This window comes from Entamoeba nuttalli (assembly GCF_000257125.1).
Source record: "Entamoeba nuttalli P19 unplaced genomic scaffold asmbl_3710, whole genome shotgun sequence".
Classification (NCBI taxonomy): Eukaryota; Evosea; order Mastigamoebida; family Endamoebidae; genus Entamoeba; species Entamoeba nuttalli.
In genome coordinates this window covers 1-12,883 of record NW_008576280.1, presented here as the reverse complement: position 1 = coordinate 12,883, position 12,883 = coordinate 1, and the positions used below count along the sequence as shown (strand labels likewise).

Here is a 12,883-nt window from a genome sequence, read left to right as displayed (position 1 = left end):
TCAATTCTCGGTAATACTACTCTTCTTTCTATCTCTTCTTTATCTTTTTTGACTGGAGGGAGAACATAGCAAGAAAGTTGAGGAATGACATTGGTGAGAGTAGTTAACGAAGGTAGAGATGGAGAATTACAAACTTTAGAGACTTCAGGTGTTGATTTTACAGGGACAATACACTGAAGATTAACTTTACGAGTTGGAGGAATGAAATCAAGAGAATATCTAATATTATAAAGTCCAATTGTTGCACTTGCATAAATCACACGATCAAGGCGTTGAGAGTTTTCGATCAGAGACTGACATACCCATTGAGGTTGTCCAAAGGCTAATACTTGAAAGACGTTGACTCTTCTAGTTGTACAATTTTTTTTATGCCTTTTACACTCACCCCATCTTAAAACAAGAAAAGAACCTTGTGATGGAATGTTAGCAACAATTCCATTAGCACAAGTCATTTGAGCTAAAGTAGCACGAACAACAACAGTTCTTCTAACAAACTTATTTTCTTTCCACTGAATTTTTTGGTTAGCAAATATTTCCATTACAAGAAATAAAGTAATTAATAAATTAAGTTTGCAGTTTTGTTTAAATCTTAAAGGGTTTTTATCTACTTTCCAGGTGGAATTTTTTTTGATTTTTGGATTAGAGTTTGATTATTGAAAGGTTTTTTTCGTTTGTTTTTATTTTGCTGTTTTAGTTACTGAAATTAAAATTATAGCAGTAACCCTATATTTTTCAATTCTCTTCTTTTCAACAACCTTCGAAAAGACTCAATAAATATTTAAAATAATGTGAATTATTTTTAATATTTCTATTTTTAGTGATCGAATACAAAAAAATTCCCCTCATCGCTCATAATTTTCGAGTATATAACTCAGTGTATATTTTAGTTTGGTTTTTGGTTCATATATTTATAGTTCTTTGAGGTTTCTGGGTAACTTTCTAATGACGTATATTTTTGATTTCATTGAAGATAATTGATTTTTAATTTGAGAGTTTATTTCAAATCCACTGAATTACAGAAAAACTGTTAACTTTGATTTTATTTAATTCTGATGCAAATACATATGGTCCTTTTCCAGTAAAGTCAATAAAATGAACATGGAATTTATTGTTAATTGTCATAATTGATGTGTCAATATTATATGTACAAAATCCTAACACTTCATAACTATGACTAATTAGTCTACTTGAAGAGTATCTATAGCACCGAAAAAGTGAAGGTGTTTGTATTTTTTTACTTCTTAAACAGAAAATAGATAAATCAAAATCTCTATTCCATTTTTCTCCTGTTTCGATATGATGATTTACCCCAAAAACACCTTCATCTGTTTCAAAGATAATTGAAATATCTTTGTTTTGGAATGCATGTTGAATTGAAGATATCCCTTCATAATAAGAAATACCATCAAATATAACTTGAAAATATTGTTTTCCCATTAATTTAGATAAATCATCCATATATTCTGAAATTAATGTCATTTCTTTAATAGCTGTTGGTTGTATTACTGGTGATATATCAGTGAAATGAGTAACTGTAGTACCAATATCACAACAACTAAGAGTTATTTCATTCTTTTTTGAACGTTCATGATTTAATTTAATTTCTGAATGTGGATGAATTAAAAATGGTTCTGTGAATAAACTTTCAGGTTGTTTAGGGATTGTAGATAAATCACTAATATCACTTAATTGTTCTTTTGAAATTGTTTTTTTGTAATTAAACCTCTTTTCAGGGCTTTGAAGGTTTATACTTTTTGAAATTATTTTTGATCGAAAATCATGTTGTAGCTCATTTTTCTTTTGATTTGAATGAGTTTGTTTTGGTGCCTTTTCATCTTCTTGATGATTATCTGGTTTTTTTGATTGATTTCTAATTGGAATGGTTGACAATTCAAGTGTTTTATCTGATAATGGGATGTTAACATATCTAAGAATTGGAAGTGAGTCTTGAGTCTCAACGCCTTTGTTGTTTTCTGTTTCTCCTAGTTTACTTAGAGATGAGTGTGTCTCAAAATTTCCTGATTCTTTCGGGTATGAAGGGTCAACCAAGTTTAAGTTTACAACACCATAATTATTTATCGCTTCTATAGTGATTTGTTTGTGTTGTTCAGGTTTCATTACCACAATATCAATGATTAAATCTTTATAATGATTTCTTATAAGTTTTTTCTCTTTTCTTTTATTTTTTTAAAGATTAAAAAAGACTAAAAAGACTTGAAAAAATAGATTAAAATTTATTTTTTATCTCCTTCTTTTTTCTCTTGTTCCTTAGACAATTTCATAGCACATTTCTCAAGTGAGTTATACCAATCAAGGGTAGAAGATGAAGTTGCAGTATTAACTAACCAAGATGGAACATATCCATTAATATTAGATTGTGTGATAGTATCATAACTAGTATAATATTTTCCATCTGGATTCTTAAATTCTCTGAAAATAGTTGCACAAAATAATGTTGTAGCACGAGTAAATTCTTTACTATTAGCAGGATAGTCTGGGTGTTCTGCGGAAATATCAATAACAACACGAGCATCAACTTGATTTTCTTTCTTTTTATCAATTCCTTCTGGACCTCTGATTCTTCTGAAGTGAACAAAGTCTCTTCTTCCAACAACCAAACCAACAGTTTTGGTTGTAATGTGATGCATTGTGTAACCATCTCCAAAGTCTTCAATTTGTTTCATTCCATCAACTAATACTTCCCAAGAAACTCTATTTTCTGGAACTAATAATGCGTCAATAACACATTGCATTCTAGCAGGAATTAAAGCATTAATTTTCATTTTCTTAATTCCAGTTGCACGATCATCTTTGTACCATAACTTGGCATTATCTTTTGATTTGCAAGGGTTCCAATCACCTTTTTCAGCAAGTTCTTTAAAGAACTCTTGTTCTTCTTCATCAATTTTCTTCTTCATTGCTTCTAATTGTTCAGGACTAATTTTAGATGTAGCCATTATTGATTGATAAATGTATTTGATTTTAGAGTTTTGTTTCTGCCTTTTTCAATCAAAAGTTCTTCCTGCCTTTTCACTTCAATTTTACTTTTTTCTAATTTTTCAGTTATTTGAATGCTTTATAAAACATAATAATTCTTATGAAGCAAGACATATTTCAGAACAACTTATAAAATAAAAGAAAAACATTGTGAAACAACTTACAAAAAGGGGTTAATAATCTAAGCTTATAATGGCTTTGAAAATTAATTTATTGGTTATGGGTTGTAGAAATTCTTCAATTATTTTATCAAGAAACAGCGTTGTTTTACAATTCTTTGAAGAAGAAATATTAATAGAAGACTATCTTTTCTTAGAGTTAATAAAATTCTTTTAATACAATAACAAAGTCTGTAAATTTTATTGGACTTAAAAGGTACTAGTTTAGCCATTGAAATATTTTTAATATTTTCTTTTATTTTGCAATATTGGCATTGAAAAAAAGATATAAAGTTATTCTCATTTTTACAATAACTTTAATACAATAAGTTTAAATCTATTTTGAATGAATGTCTTCTTATTCTTTATATTTGTATTTATAAATTTACTATTATAAATTATTGTATCTAACTTTTAAAAGTTCACTTTCATATCATTAATTCATTAATTCTTTAAAAAAAAACACCAAAGTATCATTAAAGATGTTTTCATATATATATTTATTTATTAACTTATTAGTTATTTTTAAGGAAATTTTTTTTTCAATTTTCAGTTCATATATACTAATTGAAAATTGTATAAAGAATTGAATAACATACTTGTTGTTATTTGTTTATTTATTTTATTATATAGTTTAATATTTTTTGTTATTTCTAAACATCTTTACATATTATTTTATTATTGAATATTCATTTTGAATAAGTAGAATCTAATATGATTCTGATTTATTTAATTTTTATAAAAAATAACAATTAAGTTTATTCTATTTAATACCTCTTATTACCAAATTGGGTAATTTATATGACTCTTTTATAGAAAGAGTTAATTACCAAATGAGCATTTTTTAAATTATTGAAATTAATTTTTTGATATAAGAAACAGAGCATATTATAATAATCAAGCTTATTATTCTAAGACTTACTGTAATTAATTATCATATACTTTTCTTCTTCTACTTCTCACAAAAAGAATTAACAGAATTATTGTTTTAACTACATTTTATTAATAAACTCACGAAATATAAATGATATATTCACTTCATGAAAACTACTAAATATTATTAAAAAAGTTGAAATTATTTATAGAATAATTCCAAAACAAAAATCTTGAAAAATTAACTTTATTTAAATAAAAATACACTTCAGTTTATTAATGTAAGTAACAAATTTGATAATTCTTTTGATAACAATATAGTTTCAGTAAATATTATTTCTTAAATATCTTTGAAATGAAAGATAATAAGAATTAATTATCAAATTATTAAATAATTATAATAAAATATAATATTATATAGAATTTAATAGTGAAAGAATATAATTTAAAAATTTAAAATCAATTCAAGTCATAGAGAAGCATAAACTCTTGAAATGAAATTTTACCATCACCATCTTCATCTATAGAATCCATTAATGCGTCAATCTCTCCTTTTTTAAGATGAACTCCAGTTTTTTTTAAGAAAGCAGTCAACTCTTTTTTATTAACTTTTCCACTATTATTACTATCAACCAATCTGAAAGCAACAGTCCCAATAATAACATCAGTTTTTTTAGTTTCAGTTGGAAGTAAACTACAAATATTTTTAAATTCTCTTAATGTAATTTTGTCGTCTTTTGAATTAAATAGCCCCTTCCCATCAGCTAAAAGAAAGATATCATTAAATATTTCCCTATATGACTCTTTTTTATCATCAGTAATATGGTAAAACTCAATGAGCCCTTCGCAAAATTCATCAGGAGAAAGATATCCCGATTTGTCTTTATCAAGGAGATTAAAAATAAATTCTATTTGAGTATTGTTCATTAATTAAGCACTTTATATTTTTAAGTTCTTATTTTTTTAGTTCAACATAGACGTATTTAACAATTCAGTTTTTTAATTAAACTCATCATGAATTTAATGAAATAAAAACAACAAAATAGAAACATTCTTATAAATAATTTTATGAGATTTGTTAGATTAAGTCTTGTTTTATTCAATCTATATTTACTTTGTTAATAAAGAAGTGCCACAGTCTGAAAAAAATAAACCAATCTAATTTTCAAATAAAAAGAAGGGGTAATAATTAAATGTCTTAGAATTTTAAAGTCTTTTTTTATAAATAAATGTAATTACTTTAATTAACAATTTTAAATATTCCATGAACAATTTATATAAAAACACCATCTTATAAACACACCAATGTTTAATATAATTTCTATTTTTTTGTTATATTACCAAAGAATAGAATGAAAATGTTGGATAATATCTATTATTTGTTATAGTCATGACTCATTGGTTGGAACTGTTTTTTTAAAGGAATTTCTAAAAAAAAATCATTAAAAAATAAATAAAATAAAACTAAAAAAAAATAAAAGCATTTCTTGAGATGAAAGTCATTTTCTTAGTCTTGTTAGGAATTATTCAATACTCTTATTCTAATGAATGTACATGCACTGTCTCAACTACAAATATGTTTGTTAGTGAGTGTAAAAATAATGATGGAAAAATTGTTGTTAATAGTCCTGAGTGTATTTTTATTATAAATGAAGAAATAAATGGAAATATACTTTTAGAAAGTGTTAATAAACTAATTATCAATTCAAAAAACACTTTTGAAACACAAAATAATATTATTAAAGAGATTAAAGTTACTAGTGATGTTATTTTTAATAATGATGGAAAAATATCAGATAATCAACTTATTATTGAAAATCTTGATGCAACAAATGAAAATAAAATAACACTTGGGGTAAATACAATAATTAAATCAAGTAATGGAAACCCTAATATAATTATAACATCAGAAGCAAACATTAAATATAATGGAAATATAAATCAATTAGATATTGATGGAAATTTAGTTATGGGACAAGGAAGTATTAATGATATAAATGTTAGTGGAAGGTCAGAGGTATTGTTGCCAGAAAAAATTAAAATCAATTCTATTACTCTTGAAACAGCTAATTTTCATTTATTAGTTCCATCAACAGAAGACTTTCAAATTGGTAAATTTATTATTAAAATGAATAAAGGGCTTATCTCTAGTATTCCTTTGATTCATTCAGAAAAGATTATCACAGAAAAGTTTATTGATTCTCTTGTTGTTCAAGATGACACAGGAACTAAGTTAACAGGAAAACTTAAAATTGAATGTGCTCGATATGAAGTATTTTATGTTTCACAAGAAACAACAGACGTCGCTTGTCAACCAATAACATGTATATTTAAAGATAATCAATTTAATATTGAAAGATGTCCATTTGAAGAAAAACAAGATGGGGATTCTGTTATTCCAACAATACTTTTATTGAAATCTGCTTTATGGAAAGAAGAATGGAATTCAAAAAAATTAACTAGTTTAATAATTGATATTAATAATGATAATTCATTAGATTTTGGAAGAAATACCATTAAATGCAGTAATTTAATTATTAAATCAGGAAAGATTTCTATCCAAGACATTTCATTAGAAAATGTTATTGTAGAGTCACAGGCTTCACTTAAATTAACAAATACACATGTCCAAAGTTTAATGTCTGAAGACTCAACGCTTGAACTAAAGTCAGTTTATATTGAAGGATATTCAGAATTTAAAAATACAAAAATGTCTATTGAAAATTCATTATATTATGCTGGTTCAAATAAAAATCTATTTAAGAGCATTTTTAATGGAGTTGAATTAAGTTTGACGGATGGTCACATTTACACGAAAACACCAATTGAAATAATTGTTGAAGAATTAACGATTATTTCACAAAATTATCCAATCTTTATTGATGAAAGTCAAAGCAAATTCTTCTTTGATGATTTTGTTTCAGTGCTTGGTGTTGAAAATGATGCAATGGATTCATGTTTTCAGTTAGTAAGTAGTATGGGACAAAATTTGATTACTGTAAATGAAAATAGTAATGTGGTCATTGACTTAAATAAAGTTAGTGCATTCTTTTGTATAGAAAACGCACAGGAACCAACCTCTTATCTTAATTGTAAAATTCCAAAACAACCAAACGGAAAATATAATATGGGACTTTTAGTGAATTTACCAGACCATTGTAAAAGCGTCAATCCTTCAGCACTAAATTTTATATTTGAAGATGATATTATTGAATTAAATACTAATAACATTCAGTCTATTGGACAAGTTCATGCACGTTCATTGGTTATTGTTAGTTCTGAAGTTCAAAACGAAGGTGAACTTACAACAATCAATAAAGTTGAAGTTGAAAAATTAACTATTTCATCTCATACCAATATTTTAGAATTATCTTTAAGAACTTCTTCATTAGTTAGAGTAACTTCTTTATTATCTCTTGGTATATTAAATGTCGATGGAATTAAAAATGGTTTCTTTGCTATTACATCTACCGGTTCGTTGGAAATAATAGGAAATTTATTTTCTAATGCCAAAGTAATTATTGAGAATGGTGGTAGTTTTTATTCCTACAACCCTGAAGAATATCTTGAAATAAATAATTGTGAATTTGAAATTCATCCACAAGGTGTTTTTAAGACAAACTTATTCAGTAAAATCATTGACTCTAACATCTATTTGAATCTTATTAATGAACATGCTCTTACATTTACTAAAGTTATTTTTGATGGTGTTAATATTGAATTAAGAACAACAAATCTATTAGAATTCAATACACAAAGAAAGTCTCAACAATATGTTGCTTTTGCCAAAGATGGAATGGAATTAATTAATACTAATATTGAATTAGTTAGTGGAACGAAGAGAATAAATTTAAAAAGTTCGATTGAGTGTAATAAACAATGGTTATTTATTAATAGGAAGAATACAAAATGTTTGTCTGATGGATTAAATATTAGAGGAAGGGAAACATTTGCAATTCCTGAACATTGGAAAAAACAGAAGAAATCAATGAAATGGATTTATAGTATTATAGTCATTCCAGTTATCATTGCTATTGGATATATCCTTTATGTATTCATTCGACAATCAAACAACACACAACATTCCAATCTCATGGATGATTAATAATTGAATTTTTAATAAGTTCAAAAACAAAAAATATCTTGTTTTTTTAGACACTTCAATTATTCTAAAATTAAACAACCTACTGTATCATTTGATGTATCTAATGGGGGTTCAGCTATTGGTTGGTCATTAGAAATTATGTTCTCAATGCCATAGCGCTTAAAAAATGATTTATTTGTGATTGGATTTATTGGAATTGGGTCAATAGCATTCAAATGAATGAGAGAAGCTAATCTATTGTCTTGGGAAGAGCAAGAAGTGATTAAGTCAAGACTTGATTTCATCCCACTCATTTGATATGATGATGGTTCAAAGGGAATATGAGATAAAAGTGAATGATAATTAGCTAGCTCTATTACTAAAGAATAAATAGCAAATATTTCTTTAATACTTAATAACACCATTTGGTGTAATAACATATTCGATGTTTTTTTACTGAAGAAATCTAAAATAAAAGATTTATAAGAATGGAAAATATTAACAAGGTCTTCAAGAATAGCTGAGATAGAATAAGTATTTTGTTGTGAAGAGGGAAGAGTTATTCCATTTGGAAGAGTAAATTTTCCAGTAAAGAATGGATATTTTCTATGAAATGACAATGATTTTTGAAGGGGTAATAAATAATGAAAAACCCAATATGAATATTTTGATGTATCAAAGTCTGTGATATCTTTAATTTTCTTTATTGGACGTGTGTTTAAATCTGCAATTTGAGTAAAAATGTTAGAAGAACCTTCTCTTGATAGAATATGATAAAGAATTAACGTTTTTAAAATCTCAGTATAACAACCATACTGTAATTTATTTTTTATTCTTACTGATATTATACGAAGGTCTTTGTTAAAAGTGTGCTTTACAATATAATGGATATATTTTTGATTAGCTAAAGAAATGTCCATATTCATTGTTTCAGATAGGGCAATATTTAATTTAATATTAAAACTAAATTCCATTGAATAGTCATTGAACAGTTTACTCGTTTTAAATTAATAGTGAATATCTCTTTCTAACAAGTGAGTAGATTAATGATATGATGCTATCATCTCTTTCTAGACAATGAGATTGTTAAAACAAAATGTTTAATAATATATTTATTAGTTAAGAATAGTTTTGAGTAAAGATGTTAATAACAGAAAAAAATAATTACAAATAAGAGGATTTAATTAATTTGTTAATTTATTAGTTAATACTCACTCAAGTTGTTTTGTAGTGTTTAAATGAAAATGAAAGAGAGTTATTGCAATAAATAAAGGTGTTAATGAAAGTAAACCACCTCTTAGTAAATATGAAAAATAATATGTTTATTTAAGAGTTTGATAGTAAGAAAATCATACTATTTTTATATTACTTTAAACAAATAAATACTAAACTGTAAGTCTATAATTTAAATTGAAGATATTTTAGTCATACTGAATTAGGGGGCCACCAAGTGAAGACAATTCATTTTCATCATATTCTTTTAACATCTGACGTCCTTTATATGTTCTATATTTAATAATTCCAACAACAAGAGCAATTATGGCAATAATAATAATTAATACACCAAGAACACTTGGAACAACAATAGCAATAATTTTTGATGTTTCTTTTTCTGTTGGATATTCCTTTTTAATCTGGTCTTTTGGTAAACGATATATAGGGAAAATAGCATCATCTGGTCCTAAAGAGGCTAGTTGTTCAGCACTAAATTTACAGAATGTGTATGTATGTGTAAAATCAAACACCAAATTATTTTCATCAGAGTGTGTCAACAAACAATCGAGATACATTGGCTCCATGAAATAGTCATCAGTCTTACCATCAAAATGAGCCCGGGTTAAATTTCTAATCCTTAAGAAATCATTAATTTTGAAATATGAAGTATTAGTAAAATCAACACTTGAAAATTCACTAATTCCAATATAAACATCTCCTTTTGAATTATGTTTGAATGACTGGAACATTAATCCATCTCCAACAATATAACCAATAATAAAATTAGTATCTCTTCCACCTATAGAATCATTATAAAATATTGGCATTTCAAAACCTAAGTTATCTTTTGCTCTATCCCTTGTGTCATCCCACCAATTGGCTAGTGGTGATTGAACAGCTTTGATATCCATTGAACCATCAGAAACTCCAATAATAACAGTTGACCCACATGCATAACATCTATCAAATTCATAAATTGTTAAATCTTCTTTTGAACCCATAGGACTTAAAGTTAATGTTTGATAATCAGTAGACTTATCTCTATTTAATGTCTTAATAGTCAATGGATATACACCAGTAATAGCTAACTGATATGATTCTGAACCAGCAAATAAACAGTTAGTAACAAATGATGAAATTTCTCTATTAAAATATTTAAAAAACACTTGTGTCTCTTTTTTTACTGTTGGTAATACGCTCTTTAAATATGAGTTTGAATATATTGTGTCATACTCATCTCTAACACCTCGATACTCAACAGTTACTCCAGCGGAATTCTTGTCTTCTTCCGCAGTTACTCTTCTCAGCCGATAAGTTTTTGAAGTTGGTAAATCTCTTTCATGATATGAAAAGAAGTTAGATAATAATGATGCTTCATCACAACTATCAAATTTTGCATAAACATAATCAGTGCATCCAACAACTTGTTCTAAACATTCAAGTGCAGACGCATCTTTCGTTGTATCTACATTACCTAAATAACCTCCTACATTGGCAGTACATTGTTCTGGTGTCATATTCCAAACATCAATGAAACGGTTATAAGAATCACCTACAATCTCATATTTTGCATCTACACTTGACCCTTTATAAAGGGCACATCCCTGGTTATTAATACAACATTTACTTGCTAACTGAGGACACTCCTTCTTTGCCGCTTCTAAAGTCTTAAATACTTTTCCTTTTCCATATACATCACAGACGTAACCACTACAGTCATTATTGTCTGACTCAGACTCAAACACTTTACCATCATATGAATAACAATACGTTGGATGAGCACTATCGTAATGTAATACTGTACTTTTCTTTACGTCCATATATGAAACAATCGTTTCAATATAAGAATCAGGTATTGATGACATGGTTTGTGTTGATTCATCATAATAACTTTCACACACATCAGTGAAGAGATCCATTTGATTAAGAGTTGGAGTATAACAATGGTCACCAGTTAATGGTTTAAATCCGTCATATGTTTGGATATTAATGGGACATGTGTTATGTTTTAAATAATATGGCTCAGGGTTATAAATTAGTGAACGACATAACAATCGTTTGTTATTACCAGAATTCAATAAACTCCAAAATATACTTGGTAAAGTTTCAAAATGGAAATTATGAACAATTTGTGTAACCTCTTGCATACCATAACTTCTAACTTGTAACTGAATTTTTTCTCTGTTAGTTAATTTAACATCAGTATAAGTGGTATAGTTCCATTCACAAACTGATTCTTTTCCAATATAAATTGATGGACGTTCTTGAAAAGTATTACATTTTCCTGCTGCTTTTGGATTACAACATGGGTCAGCATCAAACCCTTCTTCTTCCTTATACTTCGGACAATACCTCCAATTCCCTGATACCTTTGTTGTATCTGACAAAAATGAATAATCAACAAATGGGAAACAGAAAAATCCTTTAAAAGTAAAAGTCTCTAATAATGACATTTCTTGTCCAAACCCCCAATTTGTAGATTCTAATATTGATTCCCATTGGTCCATTGAAGTTTCGTATGTCTGTTCTAATCCAGAACTAATAAAAGAATAACACTGAGAGATATCAAAGTCAACATAATAATTATTTGTAAATGTATAAACATTAGAATTTCCAATAGAACTGGTTGATTCTATTTGTACTGATTTAAAAGTACTTCCAAACAACGGCATTTTCAGAGCATATCCACTTATTGGGTATGACAAAAATGCAACAAAACTTTTAGTTGTTTCTTGTGTTGGCTCAACAAGGAATGAATATGAAGCAACATAATCAGGCAATGGAAAGAAATAATTTTCCCATCCAACATCTTTTAAACGTTCACCAGACTTTTCTGTATTAACGTGATAAGTAAATTCTTTAGTTTTTTCTTGTCCATCTTTGTCAATATAATTTAATTTTAATTTTGGTGCTTGACTTTTGTCACTATACTTAATTGGATACGCCTTATTAGATGAAATAACTAACATTTTTAATTTAGGATATAATGACAATGATGTACTAAATATACCTCCACGAATATAGACTTGTTCTGGATGTTTCTCTTGTTCTTCCTTGATTAAATTTATTTTTTTCACAGCCCATTCTGTTGCTTTTCTAATTTTTTCTTTACCACTTAATCCAGTAGGTTCAACCCAATCTTTAAGTCCAATACAGCAAATAATGAAAATAAATGATAAGACAATGTTTTTGCTCATCTCTTGAATGGATTTTTTTGGTATTTTTTGTTTTTTCTTCTTTTTAAGCAAACTTTGCTAATAACTTTATTAATAATTTTTTACTATTTTATTCATTACTTTTTCAATTTCAGGTTAGAGTTATTTCTTTTTTAATTGTTTGTTTTACATAACATTTAACTATTTATAATAAAAAATTAAATATGAAAAACAAGAAATTCATTTAAAGTAATTGATGAAAAAATGAAAGAAAATCTAAAAAGTATTTTTATGTTTGTTCTATCTTGATTTTAATTTTTTCAATGAAGGAAAAAAAAATTATTTTAGTTATACTCGGTTGCAATAACAGAAAGAACAAACAAAAAGCTAAGATAAAAAAA

At 26.6% G+C, this 12,883-nt stretch overlaps 7 protein-coding genes across 7 annotated transcripts; 1 reads left to right on the top strand and 6 right to left on the bottom strand.

The window, feature by feature from the left end:
* ENU1_078480 (hypothetical protein) lies at window positions 1-539 on the bottom strand (the record flags this gene model as incomplete). The annotated part of the gene is made up of 1 exon (XM_008858628.1): window positions 1-539. A coding segment is annotated over one exon (539 nt), but the record flags the coding sequence as incomplete, so codon positions are not given.
* A 460-nt stretch (window positions 540-999) lies between these two features.
* Window positions 1,000-2,118, bottom strand: ENU1_078470 (hypothetical protein; the record flags this gene model as incomplete). Its single annotated transcript, XM_008858627.1, has 1 exon — window positions 1,000-2,118. The coding sequence occupies one exon, from the start codon at window positions 2,116-2,118 to the stop codon at window positions 1,000-1,002; it is 1,119 nt and encodes a 372-aa protein (XP_008856849.1).
* Window positions 2,119-2,234: 116 nt separating this feature from the next.
* Window positions 2,235-2,957, bottom strand: ENU1_078460 (START domain containing protein; the record flags this gene model as incomplete). The annotated part of the gene is made up of 1 exon (XM_008858626.1): window positions 2,235-2,957. One exon carries the CDS (start codon window positions 2,955-2,957, stop codon window positions 2,235-2,237), a length of 723 nt encoding a protein of 240 aa, XP_008856848.1.
* A 1,530-nt stretch (window positions 2,958-4,487) lies between these two features.
* Window positions 4,488-4,955, bottom strand: ENU1_078450 (EF-hand calcium-binding domain containing protein; the record flags this gene model as incomplete). The annotated part of the gene is made up of 1 exon (XM_008858625.1): window positions 4,488-4,955. The coding sequence occupies one exon, from the start codon at window positions 4,953-4,955 to the stop codon at window positions 4,488-4,490; it is 468 nt and encodes a 155-aa protein (XP_008856847.1).
* Window positions 4,956-5,520: 565 nt separating this feature from the next.
* Window positions 5,521-8,133, top strand: ENU1_078440 (hypothetical protein; the record flags this gene model as incomplete). Its single annotated transcript, XM_008858624.1, has 1 exon — window positions 5,521-8,133. One exon carries the CDS (start codon window positions 5,521-5,523, stop codon window positions 8,131-8,133), a length of 2,613 nt encoding a protein of 870 aa, XP_008856846.1.
* Window positions 8,134-8,192: 59 nt separating this feature from the next.
* Window positions 8,193-9,086, bottom strand: ENU1_078430 (hypothetical protein; the record flags this gene model as incomplete). Its single annotated transcript, XM_008858623.1, has 1 exon — window positions 8,193-9,086. One exon carries the CDS (start codon window positions 9,084-9,086, stop codon window positions 8,193-8,195), a length of 894 nt encoding a protein of 297 aa, XP_008856845.1.
* A 447-nt stretch (window positions 9,087-9,533) lies between these two features.
* ENU1_078420 (hypothetical protein) lies at window positions 9,534-12,524 on the bottom strand (the record flags this gene model as incomplete). The annotated part of the gene is made up of 1 exon (XM_008858622.1): window positions 9,534-12,524. One exon carries the CDS (start codon window positions 12,522-12,524, stop codon window positions 9,534-9,536), a length of 2,991 nt encoding a protein of 996 aa, XP_008856844.1.
* Window positions 12,525-12,883: the final 359 nt, after the last annotated feature.